The 20,739-nt window shown below is 38.5% G+C and overlaps 1 protein-coding gene across 1 annotated transcript; it reads right to left on the bottom strand.

Annotated features, from left to right (window-relative positions):
- Positions 1 to 2,004: 2,004 nt before the first annotated feature.
- Positions 2,005 to 11,873, bottom strand: LOC306819825 (ATP-sensitive inward rectifier potassium channel 12-like). The gene is made up of 3 exons (XM_079337396.1): positions 11,619 to 11,873; positions 5,595 to 5,773; positions 2,005 to 4,537 (listed from the first exon to the last, which is right to left on the bottom strand). Exons 2-3 carry the CDS (start codon positions 5,684 to 5,686, stop codon positions 2,899 to 2,901), a joined length of 1,731 nt encoding a protein of 576 aa, XP_079193522.1. The 5' UTR covers positions 5,687 to 5,773; positions 11,619 to 11,873; the 3' UTR covers positions 2,005 to 2,898.
- Between the last annotated feature and the right edge of the window lie 8,866 nt (positions 11,874 to 20,739).

Genomic DNA, 20,739 nt, shown 5'->3' with positions numbered 1-20,739 from the left:
GGGCTACTGGTCATTGTAATCCAACAAAAACTGATTCGGCAACGGTCCCCATGATCCAATCCAGGAAAAGAATTGATGAAAACACAAAACATCCATGAAGATGCAATGACTGATTTAAATTTGCCACTCTGTTTCCCACTGTAAATTTTCTTCTTCATAGTTGTTGTTTAATGTTGGTTGGCAAACCAGTTTAGAGGTGCATTGCTGCTACCAACTGGACTGGAATGTGGCACAGGAGATTAAACAGTTTAAAAAAGTAGAATAATTAATTCTGATAGTAGAAGTATTTTACTTACTTCTTTGTCTGCCCTTTTCTCAAATAGTCTTGACAATGAAACGTTTTGAGATCCAAAGGAGGCTTCAAGCCTCTACGTAGACAGGTAGTACCTTTCTTGGATTTCTACATATTTTGTTTATTATAACTAATCCTCCTGACTGGATTTTAAAGGTTGACCGTCATCTTCATCTTTTTTTACCAATAACAGGAGAAACGCTTCCGGCCTCTTAACAATAAGTTAATGTATTTCAACCAAAACGATTAAAACATGTTGTATTTATTCAATTAGAAACTGAACACATTTTTTTAAGTTTGTGTTTTCCAACACTTTGGACAACAAGTGGTGAGATTCAAACCGGCCAATCACAAGCAGTATAGCGTATTATCACTGAATCTTAGCGTTACCACTAGCCTGTTTATTAATATTTTCTCCATTTATTGAAAGGGTTTTATGGAATTCAAGTGTTTTAAGTTTTTTTTTATGAGTTTTATATACATATGTAAGATTTCAAAGTGAAGTACATTCATATATTTCAGTTAATTCATTCATTTAAATTCAAGTTTAAAATACTGTTACATTTCGTGAGTTTAATTATCCTTGCCTTTGATTGGCTAAGGATGGGTCATGTGATGTGTAAGGAGGAAGTGTTTGTGTTGTCAACAAGGACCCACCTATAATTGTGCATAAGTGGATACAAAAATCATACTTAGTGCAGTCTCAGTTGATAAATTAACACAGATAGGTTTGATGATATATTAGAAAAAAGAGATGCAGTGTTAGCTGGATGTGACCTTTTTGTTTGACTTGTGTCATCAGGCTGGGACGTTTCCTGAGAATATCAGTTTCACTAGAACAATGGGAGGAAATCTAATAATGAACCCTCTGAGTTCGACTCCTATAGATTGCATCTTGCACATCAAATACCATGTCCTCAAGACCTTACATGCCATGCATGGCATAAAGACAGGTAAATATTTTTAAATTTTAACTTTCAATATCAAATTTACCTTTACATCCTCAAAGAAATAAACTCAAATTATCTAGACGTTGCCACTCTGTCATTTTTTAAGAGAAAAAATGTAGGCAGGAATAAATCATTTTCCTGATTCTCTTATGTTAGTCATTAAAGTAGATGTGATTAGTGGATATATAGGTTCCTGTGTTTGCACACGCAAGCTTAATATCAATGTTTACAATGATAAAATGGTATTTAACAACTTTATCTAAGTGTAGTTATCATTTCACTCAGCTCATATGTCGAGCCCTATCATGTATTTTGGTTGTTTTGTTTTTGAATAAACTAAAAATAAACTAAAAATATAAAATCAAATTCCCCCTCAGCACAGGGAGAGAAAAAAGTCCTGTCACTGTCCCTGCCTTCAAGGGAGGTCATGACAGACACAAGTGGAGAACCACAGGTGTACTGTAGCATGTTAGGATACAACAAAATAAACATACAGCCATGGTTAACAATGGCGGTATTTCTCTGTACATGCTTTGCCCAGCTAGTAATCCAGACATGCTTAAAAGAGAGAAAACAAAAGCATACATGCTTAGTCAAATGTCCAGGCACATTAGATTATTGTGATCTTGTCCAATAAGAAACAAATGGTAGGAACACCAGGTGGTTAAACCATTGAGAAAACATAATCGGGACTCAAATAAGACCATGACAGCGTTAACATGTTTATTTATTGAGTTCTTTATTTATACAAAACAACAAACTGTTCGTATTCACTGATAAAAGAAGAATAAAGTGCTTGTTCATAATCCGTGTATATACATATATATGTCAGACTATTTTATGTTAAATATTTTTATTTATGGGCCACTAGTAGCTTTGTGGTAAGTGCGTGCACCCCACGTATGGAGGCTTTAGTACTCCAAGTGGGCGACCCCGCCTAAATCTGACTGTTGGCTCCTTCCCCGCATGTCATTCCTCACACTCGCTCTCTCTCTGATTTCTGTCTCTATCCACTATCCTAGCTAAAATAAAGGCATAAAAAGCCTCAAAATAAACCTTTAAGAATATGTTTTTAGTTTATTATTTAATATGAAAAGTAACACAAATCAGGCAAGGAAGACAGATGATTAAATACAGAAATAATTTATTTTTACACAGAAAGAATGAGTTTAAGTTGAGCATTTGGTCATGTTTCCTTTATAATAAATAGACGTATTTTCTCTTAACCGTTACCTGTATATGATGCATAATCATTTTAAAATCAAAACAAAGCATATTTACAAAAACTGAATGAAACTCAAGAACAAAAAGCTTGAATTAACATAGGATCACATTGTCATAGTAAATAACACAATAGAACAAGATACCTCTTTGCAAGATACCTTGTGATTTACGAGAAAAAATGGTCGCCATTTAGAAGATGATGAGCTGTGCGTTGTCAGGTTGCAGATGTTACAAGTGGGTATGCACCATTTTTCAAATCTGAGCAAGGAATGGATATACGAGCTGTAGTCCTGCAGAAACATCCTTCTTTCCCACAAGATTTACAGTTCGAATTGTGTCCTCCATCTTTGGGTTTTACGTTAGCTCAATACTTTGGTTGGATGCACACTGACAAAGAGAGGAAACAAATGGAAGGGCAACCATTACCATTGATTAAACTCCTGACTCTCTGCTGATGTATAAAGGGAGGGTAGGCTGTAGTCTGTCAAGGCTGATCTGATTCTCTGAGTCCAGAACACAAAGCATCTCCACCGTCTGTTCCTTCACAAACGTCTCTTTAAAACCCAAGTGAATGTCCTCTCTCATCTTTACCTCTCTGTCACTTCTTACAATCATACTGCTGGCCTCGTCTTTTATGTCCCCCTCGTCCTCGTCATCCCCACAGCACAGCGCTACCTCATTCTCGTAGCAGAAAGCGCTCGGGGAGTGAGGTCCCAGTAGGTGGCGTGCTGCCCTCGGGGCGAATGGTGATGGAGACTGGGAATAACTTGAACTGGAGGATGATGACTCCCCCCCTCTACCTTTCATCTGGCTCAGTTCCCTGGCACTGCAGTGAGGTGTAGATGGCACTTCGTAGGTCTTATGAAAGCGTGAATAGTCCACATGGTAGCGATCGCCCTTCTCAAAGACCACAGGCTCAAAGCGGTGACCCCACAGGATTTCCTTGGCCAAGTACGAGCTACGGGCCTGAGTGGTCATAGCTGTAGCCTCCACCATCCCCTCCAGGATGACCACAATTTCAAATTCCTCCTTCTGCAGGTCTTTGCGACTCAAGTTATATAGAGGACTGTTCTTGTTGATCTCGTGAACCACTACCAGCGGTGACACCAGAAACAGTCGATCCAGCCCATCGTCATAGCCTACGTCAATGTCTGTTTGCTCCATAGGGAGGTACTCGCCCTCTGCTGTCACATGTGGCTTAATGAGCTGAGCACGAACATGAGCTTCAACAATGTGGCTCTTGCGCATGTTCCCCAGGCGCCACATCAGGCAGAGCTTACCGTCTCGAAGGGCAATGACTGCGTGATGCGAAAACAACAAGGTCTGTGCCCGTTTCTTTGGTCTCACCATCTTTGCCATTATGGTGCCGATCATAAATGAGTCGATAATGCAGCCCACAATGGACTGGACGACCACAGTCGCAACAGCAATGGGGCACTCTTCTGTGACACACCTGAAACCATATCCAATTGTAGTCTGGGTCTCTATGGAAAATAGGAACGCTCCAATGAAACCCTGGATGTGGAGAATACATGGCCGCCATTCGTCTTTTTCTTCATCTGCGCTGCTCCGAGGATCCCCTTCCTTTACAGGAATACGAATGTTAAAGTCACCATGAGCAAGCGCCACTCCCCAGAAGATGATCCCGAACAACAGCCAAGAGAGAAGGAAGGTAGTTGTGAAAATGAGCAGCAAGTAGCGCCAGCGAATGTCCACACAGGTGGTGAAAATGTCAGCCAGGTATCGCCGTTGCTTATCCTCCATGTTGTTGAATACCACATTGCACTGACCGTTCTTTTTCACAAAGCGGCTGCGCAGGCGTCCGACGCTTAGATCCAAGCCCAGACGATACGATGGAGAATTACGGCAACTTTTGTGCATGATGGGCTCATTGGTCACCCTCAAAGACAAAGCCCCTCTTGCCTCATCACTTCCTGGACACTCTTCACCATCTTCCTCATCCCGCATGCAGGCCCCCGACAGTGTCTGCTGAGCCAGAGGACTGTGGCCATTGTGAAGGCCGAGGCTGGAGATCTTAAGGGCATCTTCATCTGTGGAAACGATGCTGTATCTAAAAGAACAGAGGAGATCATTAATCCAAGGGAATCAATGTTTATTAAAAAAAAGCTGCTTACTGAATATAACCACCTCTGTCAAACCCTGTGTCATTGACCTAGAACTTTTAGCATGGATTTAACCAGGATGTTTGGAGAAATAAACAGCATCTGCTCAATATCATTGACTAATAACTAGCTTGTGGCGCTAACATTAGCATTGATACCGATGTTTCCATGGAGATAATTCTACAGATATCACATTGAAAGATCAAAGACAGAGCATTTTAAAACGATGTAACCTGATAACTCATGCGCAACCTCTGTCGTTACTTAATGATGACAAAGGTTACCAAAGGACGCAGTGAGCTTGTTAGTTGAAACATGCTATTGATTATTATAATGTTGGTGGATTGTGAAGATATGATTGGATACTTGATGTGTGGAGAAGGGTTTTGGGGGAATATTTAATTTGATGTGATTCAACTCTTACGGAGCGTTAACAGCTGGAAAATAAAGTGTTTATTCTGCGTTTTTAAATAATTTGCCTTTACGCTTTAGGCTGTTAAAATCGTTAAATGGCACTCAAAGTCAAGGGAGTCTCACTTTCTAATAAGCAAGGGTAAAGTCTCCAAATCGAAACTCCTTCACAAAGGGCTTGTTTTCTCAACAAAAGTCTGTAGGTCTTTGAAACCAAATGGAAAAAAATAATATATCAATCACAAGTTTTTTTATATATATATATTTTATTAAGTCTGCAAATGAAAATGTAAATAATAAAGGAGTTGTCATCCAGATACCCAGCAGCCATCTTCCAGACGGTAAAATGTTAAATAATGTATTTGACAGCTGTATTTTTTTACATGCTGGCAACCCAAATGATTCAAAAAGTGTTCTATTAAGAATAAGAGGATGATTAAAGACTTTAGATATATTTTAATGTAATGGGGATTCAGCTGTTTCCATGTATGGTCAAAAGTTCAAAGGAGCCTGAAAAACTGAAGTGTCCCTTTTTCCTTTCTCCAATAAAGCCGTTTAACCATTGACATAGTTTAATTTTCCTCCTTTTTTCACCTGTTGACTCGCACCGCTCCCATGGCACCGGTGATCATCAGGCTGTGTCTGCGAGGGCAGTAATGTAGGTTGGGGCGGGTAGTTCCAACCATTAAAGTACTGTAGCTGGACAGGGAGGCAGTAGGAGCTCAGGTCTGTTTTGTGTTTGCTAGCAGCGCTGCCTCCGTATGATACATTTTCTACAAGACAGAAAAGTGGATATTTATTCACATGCCATGAATGTTGGTGTAATAAAACAAAAAAACAGCTGGGTCAATCTTAGACCCACAAAATAATCTTCAAGTTGATCAATCTCTGATGCTCCGAGTTCCTTGTTTGGGAATTCAAAGCAGTTTAAAGGGTATCCATTAGCTTCTATGTCACTTTTGTAGAAGAATAACAACCATGTACCTTTAAAAAATATAATATGCCAAAACAAATCTGCAACAAATGAATAAATATATTGACTAACAAGCTAAGGTCTACATTTGCTGCCATGTTTCTGCACTAGATAACATCAAGTCACTCAACATGTCAAGTTGTATCCTATTTTTCCTCTGACAGTCCACTGACTTGAGTGAGCTTTCAAAGGAATTCTCTCAGTCGCTAAATATCTCTTTTCATGATTATATTGACACATTAATGCAAGATTAAGCGATTACAGCCATGCTAGCAGAGTACGCGGGCTGTACTAGCACAATGACATTAAGCGACTCACAACTGTGAGCACATCGACAATGTCAGCATGCTACAGTTAACGTTGACAATGTCAGTGTGCTAACGCTAACGTGGCAGGAAGTGTTTATTGTAGTTAGCATTGTTTACCAGAGCATAGAAAAAGCCCAAAAATAATCCTTGCATGCTAACATTTGTCAATAATTGAAAACCAAGCACAGCTGAGGCTAATAGGAATGTCATTACTGTTTTAGGTTTTTGTTCAATAAGACCACAGGGGACTGTTTGAAAAGATGGAAAATGGGTACAATATGTCCTCTTTGTCCTTTTTCTGGCATCATATAGAGACTATTGAAGATATATGTTATGGCAGCGATAATTAGCAGCACCCGCCCCTAAGAAGGCGTCTGTGTATTATAGTTCACTCTAAAGTGGGGCGGGAACTTCACAGCAGTTTACTCAATAGTTGTTGGTTAACCTCCCTTAAAATTAAAGAAAAAAGTTAATGTTTACAGAATAGAGGAAAAGCCTGGGATAAAAACCGATTTGCCCTTTGTAGACTATGAGTATCCATGAAAAAATCAATAGCCATTATCAGAAAGTTGAAGATATATTAGTGTGGATAATAGCTGTTAACTGACTGACAGGATACTGCGATCTATAGAGCTATGCCGCCTGCCTGGTGAAAAATCCGAAGAATCAAAAAGGTCTCTGCAAATTTTAGCCCTGCTCTAATGCACGGGGCAGACCAGACAGTTTTGTGTAACGCAAGCTCATTGATTGGGGCCTTGCTAGTGGTTAGCCTTAGGGACCTTCAGGCCAACCAGGGGTGGAAAACCAGACAGGCAGTGGAAGGGACAAAGGTCTAAAAAAGAGATGAATCAGTGGTAATCTACTGTTAGAGGAACAATTGATCTGCTGTTTGGCCTGATGACAAGGTTGGAGGGTGCGTGGCTTATTATGTCAGCATGCTGGGGGACAGGAGAACCAAAAAGCACCAGGTTGCATAACCAATAGAAGACAACCACACGCAAGGCAAAATTGCACCAGTGCCAATGTGTTACTGTGTGTGAATCACTGTGGCGGTCAAATTAGTTAACAGGGCTGCTTTAATGAAAAGCTTTTATCAAGTATCTTGGGGAAATTTTAGACTACTGCTTTTTAAAAGCCATTGTTCAATATCGCTGTCATAACAATAACAAACACAAGCACAAACAAACACAGTCGCACACAAACACACACGTACAGATTTGATGGGATTTGATGACATGTAATGTGTGCTACCCTTGTGTGTGTGTGTGTGTGTGTGTGTGTGTGTGTGTGTGCGTGTGTGTGCGTGTGTGTCTGTATGTGTGTGTGTGTGTGTGTGTGTGTGTGTTTCTGTGTGTGTGTGTGTGTGTGTGTGTGTGTGTGTGTGTGTGTGTGTGTGTGTGTGTGTGTGTGATCCTTCCAGACTCTTTTTTCCTGTTACACCAAGGACAGATGTTACGAACTGGCAGCTGATTGGCTGGATGAGGAGCGATTTGGATCGGATAATCCCAAAAGGGCAGATGATTACGTCAGCTCAATGACTTCCACAGCTGGAGGAAAGAGTCCTCTACGTGGAACACAACATTTTTCTCAGTCCTTAAAGACGGCAGCCAATACGCTGAGTTACTCAGGTCAGCACGACGTCAGTGCCAGCAGCACTGTGCGTCTGCGTGCAAGCAGAATCACACGACACACTGTTCATGTGTTCGTTAGTTTACATCAACTGATACTGTTGTTTAAGAGCACTGCATGCTTTCATAAAAAAAACACTTGCTTGTTGTTTGACATGTTGGTATTGTATTTTTTATGTTTGTTTAATGTTGATATCGATTTCAAGCTGATCAATTGATTCACATGGAATTAAAAGACATGGCTTAATAAAGCCTCCTGTTCTTTTACACAGACAGAAAAAAAATCTGTTGAGTCACTCAATATATACCTATTATATTATTGTGTATATGTTCAAAAGAAAGTGTGCTGGGACAAGGTAAGGAGGGTAAAAACAATATTTCTGTGCTTAAATGTATTCTGGTTTAACTGCTACTTTAACTCCATATTTAGAAAATGTGTTTGATCGATTTTTTACATTTTTATTGAAGAATTGCATATTTACCAGTAAAGAGGACAATTACCAACCAAATAAAAATCTAATTAAAATGGCAAACTAAAAAAAGGCAATTTCTCAAGACTGTAATACAAGGAATATTGTGCCTGTTCCATTAAGTTGTAAATTATTGTATGATTTATTCCATTAGAAAGTATGCTGTGTTACTACTGAATACAATTAAAATCATCTTAGTCATCGTAATTTTCATACAAACAAAACTTCAAAATCTATTCATAGCAGCCACTTGAATGCAGCTGGTGAGGACATAACACAAAGCTTTGTTGAGCTGAATAGGTTCATTTTCTGTTTGGGAGGTGTTGAATGAACTCTCTGCTCGTCCACCAGCCTGGTCAAAGTAGGAAAATATCTGATAATGCTGTAGAATAGAAATGTGCTGTTGCCATGAGACATCTTACAGAGTTACATAATTATTTGCAAACAGCAAAAGCTAGCACGCCACATTGTTCCTTCCTGTATTTCTAGCTACAGTCAATGTCCACTTACTATAGTTTAGCTTTCAGACCTGAGGGTCTTTAAGAGTGTCAGGTAGAGGTCAAAACATGCACACTGTTGTTATAGCTTCATAAAAGTCTGACACATGCAGAAATTTGAGATGTATTTTGCAAAAACACCAATTTTAAATCTATCATTTGTTGCACTTTGATGCTCACCAGCATCCACGTTTTGTGCTGTTGTTTGTTTCCTTATCTATGACCAATCAAAGGCTCATTAACCATTTGATTCATGCTATGTTTACATCCAAGTAGCCTGCAGCTAAAGTTAGATTGTTTGTTTAACAATTGCTCATGAATGTATCTGTTTGCCTCCCTCTGTAATCAGTTTATGCCTTGCTGAAGCATTTTTCTTGCTCAGATAACAAAAATCTCTCAAGGGAGAGTGGCAGTAATTAATGGTGATCATAGATACAGTTTTAGCCGTCTCCATAGGAACCTCTCAGCACTTTCTTTGGGGATGATTTGCAGAGTTGTGTATGATGGTTAAAGCATGTGACACAACTTGTGGAGGGAAGCAGTAAAAAAGAGATGAAAAAACATCTTCCATGAATCATGCATCCTTTAAAATGTTTTTAAAAAAAACATCTGTGGATCAACCACAAATAAAGATTCCTCTGGTGACACAGTGTGAGACCCTGAGAGGAGCACTCATGCCCGATGTCACTCTTCTTTAAATACGTCAGAGGAAATATACTGACGTATATTATGGTATAATCCAATACAAAGGAGAAGATGGAAGAAGCCCTTATCAAATAGCAGATTACTTCATCCCTTAATCTCCAAATCCAAACAATACCAAAGGTGGATGGTATTTGCTGTGTGACCTGGCTTAAGTCTTTATGTGTAATCTGAGATCTGATGATAGGAGGAGGGAGGAGGGGATAAGTCAGAAATAAAGAAAAAAAAAACTATCCAGAAAAGATAGGAGAAATATAACAAGAAAATTCACAGAAAATTAAAAATATAGCTCAATAATTTGTGAAGTATGGGTTTTATAAGTATGGGGTCATCACGTTTGAAAGGGTGTCAGAATGGATACAGATTAGGGTGACGAGATTATTACGTCAGGGAATGTTACTACAACGTTTAATGCTATTTACAGAACAGGGGAAGAAGTACACGCCACGGGTGTGACAAAATATAATCTATAATCTCAACGTAAATACATTTCATATTTTACAAATGCAAAAGAGTGTTTGCAAATTTGCGAGGGAGTTGCAAATGGTCATGTTCTGCTTTTAGATACGTTTCTTTTATGTTTTCATCTTTTTTTTCTCTGTAAATGTGTTCTTGAAGGAAACCTTTAAAAAAGAGCTTTTATATCTCTCAGGACAGCTGCTTGTCCACAAGCTGCTCCAGTCCTACAGGTGAACAAACAAGGGATTTTCGTGCATTGTTAGTTGAGTACATTTAATTTGAGAAGCCCTTTTTCCCCACCAACAGACAACTCAACCACATGCATTCACACACACGAACACTAAAAACGACACTGACCTAACCATGCCAAAAAGATGAAACGCAGGATTTGAATATCTTTAAATTTTGCATCTCAACTTTTTTTTCCATTGTCAGCTACTTCTACTACTTTCAAATTTCAGGAGAAAATATTTTTGTTTTAGTTCAATTAATTTTTGATTTTTTGTGTTATATTTTTTCCCTCCATATAAAACATATTTCTTATTATCAAATGGTCCAAGGTTGTTTTTTTTAAACTTAGTGATTCAAATTTTTTTCTCCAAAACCTTTAAATACAAGTTTAATATTAATGGAAAGTAAAACATTTTAACAGATTTCACATGAAATGAATGATGATTAATAGATGATTAATTACTTTTATATATCATTTTTGATGATCATGAACAAAAAACCGATTCACATTTAATAACAATAACGACTGACTGGAGTCCTTGGGAAGCCCAATAATTAAATGGAAAAACAACTAAACAAAGAATTATTTCTTCAAGATAGCATCCTCAGTAATCTGATTTTTTTACAAGAGTTATATTTAATTAGCATGCCAGGAGAATAAAAAAAAAAAGTGTTTGTCTCCTTTTAAATGGCTGAAGCGCTTCCCCCCTGACAGTGTGTGATTGTGAGGCCAGAGCTGTGTGTCACATGTATGATGAAAACTACACAGCTCGAAGTTGAGTTTCCATCTTTGCACATGCATTACTGCTGTAGGAAGTTTTAAATGCCAATCAATGGTTCACACAGCGCGAGCAGAAGTTATGACGGGGCAGTTTGCAAACTAAGCACCAGCTGTGACGTGAGTTGGTTTCATTGAGGCCACAGGAGCTGTCCAGTGCTGAAAATCAATCTGAAGCCTGCAGGAATAATCGACAGCTGGGAGTGGAGAGGGGTGAGGGGGTGGGGTGGGGCATGGAGGGGCAGCTGAAAACTACCCTAACCTTGAAAATGATTTTGGCCTTTAAAATCTTTTCCCCTGTGTGTTTACACTCACGCACATTTACTCAAATTCATTAACGTTTTAACGATTGATTTTTTTTATTTAAGTTGGCAAAACATTGGAAGAAAACCTCTGCAAAACTAAAACTCAACTTTTGGGGCATTTTCTGATTTGAAGTTCAAAAGTAACTTATATATCATCGATACAAAAATCTATATATTGTTTATTAGTTGGGTTTTATATATCCCATATAAGGATAACAGACCCTGTCAAAAAAAATAAAAAGAGAATATGAAGAAGTGATCACTCACCCAGGTGTTACCGCAGACTGAATCACTTGAACACTACCATTGGTTTCATCCTCATAGGACGCTGTTCTCTGTTGGCACCGTCCTCTCTTCTTTTCTTCTTCCTTTTCCATCAATAGAAAAACGCTTTCTCAGTTAATCTGCTCCCAGTTTTCTCTTTCACAAACTTGTACATGTCTCCAGTCTGAGCTCTGTCTTGCTGCTCCATGGTCCCTGTACGGATCGCTGCTGCCTGGTGGTTGCTGCCTGATCCTTGTGTGTGTGTGTGTGTGTGTATGAGAGAGTGTATGTGTGTGTGGGAGGGAGAGAGAGAGAGAGAGAGAGAGAGAAAAGTCGAGAGAGAGAGTGAGAGAGAGAGATCTGATTATGTTCCTATTTATATATGCTATTGTTTTCCCCAGAGTGTTAGGATGTGGATTGTATAATTTAGATGTTAGCCCACTCAGACAGATACTTGCACTGAAATCCCCCCAAAAAAACACAACACAAGAGACTGTAATCCTAATTTAAGTCCAGTTGACACTTGACATTGTATCTTGCGCATTGAGTGTGCTTATATTACTTGTGGTACAGATTGGATTTTTCTCATTCAATATCACTTTAAAAGACAAAAATACTTTTGAATGAAATTTTGCTTTTCAGATTATCTGAAAAGAAACTCCAGGAGAGGGGCAGGAGCATCTTGTTTTCCAGAGTTGCCCAGGGTGAGAGGTGCCAGGTGGGTATAGGGATACTCACGAGGCCCTGGTTGTAAAGCCCAAGTGGACAAATTAAGAAACCTGGAGAAGATTGATTGGGATTAGGAACAGCCTGCAAGATATGAACCTGGTGGTGAATTGCACCCTCCAAGTGTAAAGTAAGACTCTGCCTCAAGTGAAGGTGAAGTTGTCAGTTCAACTCTGGAGTTACGTTCCACATACCCGCCCCAAAGCCCAGTGGATGTAGCCTAAGAGACAGAGTTAAGAACAAAGGCATTGAGATTGGAGTAGGAGTAGTTGAGCCACACTTTGGTAATGAAAGGAGGACGTTTGTGGTTCTGACATCTCTTCAGGATGACTCTTGGGAGCCTCTTTTTGGAAGTTTTCAGGGCACATCCAACTGGAAGGAAATACACCAAACTTGCAGGAAGGATAATATACCCCTTAAGGCCTGGGAATGTTTTTGGATTCAACAACAGGAACTGAAAATGCTGCACAGGGGAGAAGGACATCTCGGCTAAAATGTTTAGCTTGCTGCCAACACAACCTGGCCTGGCCTAAGCTAACTCAATGAGTAGAAGAAAATGGATGGATGGAGAAATCGATGGAAGGATTAAATAAATATTTCCACTAACATCTACTAAAGTGGTGCTTATAAGTGACTAACATATTATACAATTAATTGTTGATTTTTTTTTTGTTCTCTTCCAAATAGCTACTTGGTGAGAATCAAATCATGAATCACTTGTTCACACTTAAGTACTCATGTTCAAAGCAGGTGAGTTTGATTATTTTTTTTATGTCCTTTGAAAGTTATTTGAAAAGGCAATAGTATTTGTTGTGGTGGATGAAATTGTTGTTTTAATTAGACTAAGTAAACTAAGAGAGTACGGTACTCACCCCTCCCTTACCAACATCTGTTAGAGCCGGTATCGGTTTATAGACGCAGACCAGGTGACTTAAAAAAAAGCATTTTTGTGATCTCCATGGACCACCATCTTTCCTGCTAGCTAATGTCAACAATCCTCACTCCGAAGCACTAAACAAGCTAACAGGGAGCACAGACACAGAGACCTGCTAATGAGTGATAACAAATATTAGTGTTACATTAGATCTACAACACTGAATTATTTGACTATCTTATTTGATCATTAAAGTTTCCACTTAACATTGACTATACAACCTTTCTACAGAGCAAGGATGCAAGGATCTAGAGGAGACAGAAGAAAGCAATTGGTATTCAACCTCTTGTACATTGGCAACCTTTAGCCTGGTGAAACAGCAATCAACCAACAACCATAAAAACAGTTATGTTAAACAAAAGCTAAAAAAGCACACTACATTACTAAATGTTTAAGTGCACCGTTCATCTTGTGCTCTAACTTGTCAATTCATGAATAGTTAAATAAAAGTGTCACAAAACAGCTGTGATGCTGTGACGTCTCTCAGCTCATTGTCATCCTTTCTTAGGCCTCATTTCGTGCAGTCCCGAGCCAGGGAAGGTGATTAAGTCTGAGTTATTTGAGTGACATCACATGAGTGTGGTATGTCTGGTTAAACACAGGTTACATAACTGTGATTTGTGTTTACGTTCTTTTGCAATTACTGCATCCTTCATTCGCCAAGAAACTCAAAAGGAGGAATTAACAACATGCGGGTTAACTAAAAGACACAGCAGATTTAGAGATGTAATAGTCCATACAAACAAAAATGAATCAGCGACTTTTTGTGCATTCTTGCTTTATTAATGAACTGCACATTTGTTTCTATTGTACTCTGTTTTCTTTGGTTTGTGGGTCTTTAAAATAATAAAAGATATTTTCAAATGTTCACTTCCTCTGGGTTGTGTGACGCAGTTGTTAAAAACTTTTACATTTTATTGCCAAATTAAAAATAGAGAAAGCTGTTCGTCAGTCTTAACCGAAGAAAATATAGCTGTAGCTCAATAGAAGAATCTGAGGATGTATTCTGGTACCTCTGAGATGAAGTGTAGAAACTAGCTTAAATGTCCAGTGGTTCTAAATGGTGTCGTGGACAGAGGGATTTTCTTTTGGCAGTCTTGTTTTGTGTGCCTATGTGTGCGCGAATATATTCGTGCATCTATGTGCATGTGTGGGTTTGTGTGTGTGTGTGTACGTGTGGGATGCTGAATCAATCTGGTGTGCTGCCTTTGTGTCAAAATAATCTCTCCTGTTTCTGGTAACCAGTCATCCCAGAAATAGACCAAACAGAGAAATGGCCTCCAGAAAATTACAGCCAGAAAGAATGAACACGATCATGACACAATTAATCATCAGATGAAAAACAGGAATGTTGTTTTTAAATTATTGCCTCTCAATTGATTTATCACCTGTGTGCAGACATGATATTTGATAAATAAATACAGTAAGACAGATTTTCTCAAGGAGACAATAAAGTTTAACACATCATACATCATTGTAATTATAAGTTTGGTTTTAGGACCATAGTACTGAAACAGCTTTAGTCAAGGTTACATATGATTTATTTCTTGCAGTAGACAAAAGGGAAAATTATATTTCAGTCCTGACTTCATCACAGTTTAAAAAAGACAGGCACAATAGATAATAAAAGAACAACATTTTGCATTTTAAAGATAATTCATAATGTCAGTGTAAATAATAATACAACTTCCTTATTCTGTGGGTGGCAAACAACTGCCTAAAATATGCATTATTGTGATAATTTGAAGGATTGAAATCAAGTTAGTTTTAGTTGTACAAACTCTAAGGTGTGCGTGCGTGCGTGTGTGTGTGTGTGTATATATATATATATGTATATATATACACACACACACACACACATATATATATATATATGCAACCTGTAACTCACTTTGCACGTAGCGATTATAATTATAACTCTTATTGATCCTGGCCACACTGTTCGCCATATCAATACACATAGGCTTCATGGTTCCTTTTTTCAGACCTCTTTGAGGAGTTATTGCAAATCAGACACAACTCTTTAGTTTCCATGGAAACCTCATTCGTTCCTTCCATCTGTACTTTTCCCAGCACATAAATACACATGCACGCTCTCTATCTCCACATGGTTTATTTTTAAAAGTTCTTTCTTTGTAGTTTCATGAGACAACAGGTGGGTGTTGTTTGGCGTAGGCGGGGATGTTGGGGTACAGTCATGTAGGACTGAGTTTTAAGAGTGGGCACAGGTTAAAGGTGAGGGGATTAAATAAGTGGGCACACAAAGGGAGTGGGTGGGCTGAGAATAACTCCCAGTTGGAGGAACATATTGTCCTCCATGTAACGGGTGTGAAGAAAGTTATGATTGTGCTAAAAAGTAAAAGGCAGCAGTTTGATCATTTACGTACACAAAGTTAGAACTTGCACTAAATGAATATTTATGGGTAGAGCAGTAACATGCAATGTTGACAATGTAATGTAGACAACAAAAACATTTAAAAAAAAAATGTTTCTGAGGGTGTTAAGTGAGATGTGAAGCTAAGAAGGTGAAGGACAGAAAGTCCTCACTGCCAACAACATGCCTATCTATGTGTAAAAATAGCAGTAATCTAGGTGGCAGATATTTATACATTTCAGTGGCATATTTAGCTTAAGGCGCCTCTGTATTTATTTCTCAGTGAGAACTGTCCCTCCATCCATCCTGCACACACACACACACACACACACACACACACACCGACATGGATTCTTTCCCAGCGCATGCCTTCTGTAGGAGATCAATGACACAAATCACCTCCATTATGATAACTCTCCTGTTAGTCATTTGTTTGATGTGATTAGCAGATGATGGGAGCTATTTTCTGTAGTGCCGGTCGTCTCTGCTGCCCTGCTTGATGACTCCCCCTCCAACACCATGAGAGCCAGGTTACTCAGAAGGAGGCGGACACCTCATTACTCACTTTAAGAGCTGATCTAGGTCAACATGTTTTAAGTAAACTAGGCCGACGGAGGACTAGTAGGACTTCAAAAAAGACTTGCTTGTTAAAGAGTCACATCTGGATCTGCTCCTCCATGTAAAGGTCTCTTCCTTGGCCCATGCTACAGGCTTCACCATGTTCCTTGTCAGCTGTTAATATTAAATCTTTATGTTTAATATTCACTTAAAAATATATCTAAATCATTTTGAGTCTCCATCAAAAAGCAAAAAGATGCAACTGAAAGCTAAAGATCCTTAAGACAATAAGCAGCAGGCAGTTTTAAAAGACAGTTAACCCCTTGATGCCTTTTGTCGCAAATTTGCATCAAACTGCTTCCGCTCCAAATGCAGCCAAAATAGCGTCCGTATTCCTCCACAGCCGGTTGATGCACTTTCAATACATACCTTAAGTAGATATTAATAAGGGAAAATTTCTAAATTAGTAAAAGGTGCTGAAATGAATAATCAAATCCAATATATAAATGATAAATAATTAAGTATTACTAATCTTTATAGTCAGTGCATTTTTAAAATGTTCCTTAATAAATTAATTAAAATGAAACAATAACAAAAACTAAGGTGTAAGGTGACCCAGAGATTCCAGCTCAAAAGGTTTTTAGTAGGAAACAGATATAGTTTAGTCTGCTTTAAACTAAGTAAAGTATGCAATAAATGTAATTTCTTAAATTGCTTTTGAGTAACTGACCCTTAACAAACATTAAAACATCTGAGACGATAGAGACAGACTAACTTTGTCGCTGTCAGTAACAGACCATGTGGGCGAATATAAACAATTCTTTTCAATAATACTGCAAATTTAGTTATTTAAAACACAGATGTTATAAAGTCAGATATGTTTCATTCTAAAATTAACATTATGTCCTAGAAGTGCACTATGGTGTGGGGAAGAGAATTTTAATCAGAAGAATACCTTCATAAACTGATTGATTTTATGACTGAGCAAACTAAACAAAAAAATTTCTTTGAAAATATGGATCAAAACATTTAGGTCAGAAAATGTGTAGTAGGTGTATTGTCACTGCGAGCTAAGCTTCATTAGACCTTTTTAAAAAGTCCTGGGATCAGATTGACATGTGTTTGACTTCAGGAAAAAGGAAGGACTCTGTTTAAGTTCTTAGCTCCTGTGTGAACTACTAGAGTCTGGGTGCCTGCATCTGAAGATCTGTAAGATCTGTACAAATAGTGTTGCTAACTTAGCTTACAATAGTTTGTTTAGCTCGTTTTTTGCTAAAGATAAACAGCTTAGTAATCCACAGAGTTAAAGAAGACATGTTTAAATTCAATAATTAACATAAAAAGTGTTATTTTCTTCATGTTTAACCAAAATCAGCAGATACTATCTCAAACATTTTTGTTTGAAAGTTACTTAAATAATTGCCACAAAATCAAGGACGTTTATATTGAAGACATTTTATCAGATGTATTAAGTTAAATTTAAATGACTACAGAATTATATTAGTTTATAAAGTAATATTATTCAAGAAGACTTCACATCACAGGTTATAAAAACAGAAATTTTCGACAAATGGGGGTGAAATAGAAGAAGCGGGTAAAGAGTATCAGAACAGATGAAGCTTTAAAATAAGTCAATGAATGGTGAAGGCCAATGCTTTTTTTTTGGGTAGAGAATTTTTTTTCTAAATCTTTTGTGAACATGCTGCTCCTGTATGCGAAGCACAATTTGACTCAACAGCTAGCTGCAGTGCTTCAATAGTGCGTTCCAGTTGATCTTGGAACTTCCAAGTTGCCGGTCTGATATGTCACCAGAAACATCACAAAGTCCCAATTCTCTGCAAACCTGCAGTAGCCAGTTAAAGTCCAAACAGCTGCTATTTGTGCTTCCACATTAGCAATGTAGTCCTCTTTTATGTAACTAAATTAATCACTGCATTAGTGTTGTGCAAGTTTTATCTGTGGACATAAACAAAGGTACTTTGGTGGCGTCCATCTTGCTTGTCCAACTTGCAACTGGAACGTAGTTTAACCCAGGTAATGTTATTCCCAACTCCGAGGTCCGAGTTCTTAGGAAAATGGAACGCACCATAAATATCACATTTAAATTGAAATTCAAAAAGCGTTATCTCTTGGGGGCAATTCATGAAATAAAGATTTATAAAATGTGTTGATTTGACACTTAAAAAGTTGTTTAAACTGGTTGAGTTCAGAAGGATGCTCTGAGCAGACAAACTGTTCACAATCGATACTTGCCTTGGGTGAGTGGTAGGATCAAGTTTAGGAATGCTGGATCAATGTTTGCCCTCAGTGCTGAGGTGATCGCTGTGGTGATTTAATTGATTCTCTGCGATCGCTCTTTAATGAGAGACTCTATCATGTAGCAACTTGTTGTTTTTAAAAATAAATGTTTAATTATTTATTTTCTCCAGCACAGGACAATGTATGTTACTCTGACGACAATCTCACAAGGTTAAAAGTTGAACATATGGCACATGCCCATGAATCTCTGCAGGGTGGACCAAATACTGCAACCAAAGTTTAAAATGGAGATAAGACATCTGCACAAGTGAAAGCGAGGAACGTATTAAAGTTACATAATACACTTTACCATGATTTTCAAACACTAATGTGTCTCTATTCCATCTGCAAACTTTGTCTGCTCCACTTTTCAGAAAATCTGTGCTCAAACAGGCCATTTGGAGATTTTCTCTTCATGACATCACAAAGGGCAGTAGCCCCTCCCCCAGGTGGGTGAAACTCCCACAGCCAGCTGTTTGTTCTGCCCTCTGAGTCGCTTTCCACAGTAAACAATCAAGCATTGGTTGAGAAAGCCAAAGCGACCTGAGCCATTTCAGAGGGGCGCAGTTTAACACAGCTCATTTGCATTTAAAGCTACAGGGCTGATATAGAGGGGTTTATAGGCATGATCAAATACAGGATCAGAGTGGAGTGATAGCATGAAACTTCATAGACATGTTATGGAGACTTATTGAAACTGGTTCAAAAAGACGATAATATATGAAATTTAAGTATTAGATATCATTGAATATACTGAAATGTTAGAATTACAGTGTCATCATTTTGTCTGACTGCGCCTCCATTGAGTCGGTATTGGTTATATTATGGCTTGATTTACAGTTCAAAGCACCTTCACAGTTAAAAAGAAGAGGATAGCAACAAACGAAAAGAAGAGAATATGAGAGAGTGACAGAGCAAAAAGAGTAGATAAGAGTCAATATTTTTCTTGCTTTGCCACTTACATGTTGGCCAGAGCGCCTTGAAACAGTTGCCAAACGCCAGGCTGACTATTTTCTTGGATGGTTGCAAACCGGTTACACTTTTTCTCAGAAAGTAGGCGTTACGAGCTGTCTCGCACCTAATGGAAAAGCAACAATACAACAGCAGAGTATATCTCTGCAGATTTTATTCATAACAGATTGCGACGTAATGTAAGGCTGTATTGTGAACAGTGTCATTATCTACAGTGGCTATTCTAGAGTCTGTTGGGGCCTATAGGCAAAAATCAACTGGGGGGCCGTCCAACCAGTGTTCATCACAATCATTTCTGTCAGTGTCCCAAATCTTACTTTTTTCCCCCTTTTTCTCTCCTATAGACAGATAATTCCTCTTCGTCTTTGTTTGTTGACTTTAATTTATGAAATGTGGGTTTTTACTGCGATAATGGCAGTGCACTGCGGGTTGGGGGGATTGCAGATTCATCTGTGCTGTATGTCTAACATGGAGCATATTTGACAAATAAAGAACCTTGAACCTTGAACTTGAACCTTGAACCTTGATGCTGATTTTGGCAATGAGAGTGAGTTCTGTCAGGTGGGGCGTCCTTAGGGGGGTTTTCACATTTTGGGCCACTTCTTCAGTTTACATTTGTGAGCCCCCGGGGGGCCCTCTACTAGTCTCGGCCCCAAACAGTTGTCTGCCTTGCCTGTTGACAAACATAGGTTAGACTTGAACCCACCTACTTGGAGGACCACAGCCTCCACACATGGGGTGGAACCCATACCACTAGGTAACTTTATGTTAATAATTAAAATTTTTCTTTATAAAGTATTTACATTCAACACAATGTCCCAACTTCTGAGAAAAGAGGGTTATAGTCAAGGTAATCTGTTTTCCCTTAATTCTGTATTTTATCAAAACTGTAATTATCTAATTTCGCCTTTTCCTGTCAAAGTAATTGGCAATTTTCTTCTGGCCAAGGTAATTATTTTCTGTGACATCACTCTTTGAGCAACCACCTGTGCAGCAAGCCCACCACGGTCCATAAGACATCTGTCAGGAGGAGTCAGCGCTTTGTTCCACTTTCTAAAGATGTTGATATGTGATAGGACACAGTCACCATATGTGTCAATGAGAGAACCAATGGATTTTTGTTTTGTAGATAAGGGTCCATGGCCTCTGTCGCCTGCAGTAACAGACCAAACCATTTTCACCCTGGTGTGAAGAAACCTGCCATTCAATCTCATCTTGGGCGTAAAAACATAAAACAAACGTCTCTACTTTTTTTTTCTGAA

This window comes from Symphodus melops (assembly GCF_947650265.1).
Source record: "Symphodus melops genome assembly, chromosome: 2".
Taxonomy (NCBI): Eukaryota; Metazoa; Chordata; class Actinopteri; order Labriformes; family Labridae; genus Symphodus; species Symphodus melops.
This window is presented reverse-complemented; position numbering and strand designations above follow the sequence as displayed.

Coding starts and splice junctions, on each gene's coding strand:
- LOC306819825 (XM_079337396.1), bottom strand. CDS start 5,686: ATGGTTGGAACTACCCGCCCCAACCTACATTACTGCCCTCGCAGACAC. Junction 4,538..5,594: donor GGAGCGGTGCGAGTCAACAG/GTGAAAAAAGGA, acceptor CTGTTCTTTTAG/ATACAGCATCGTTTCCACAG.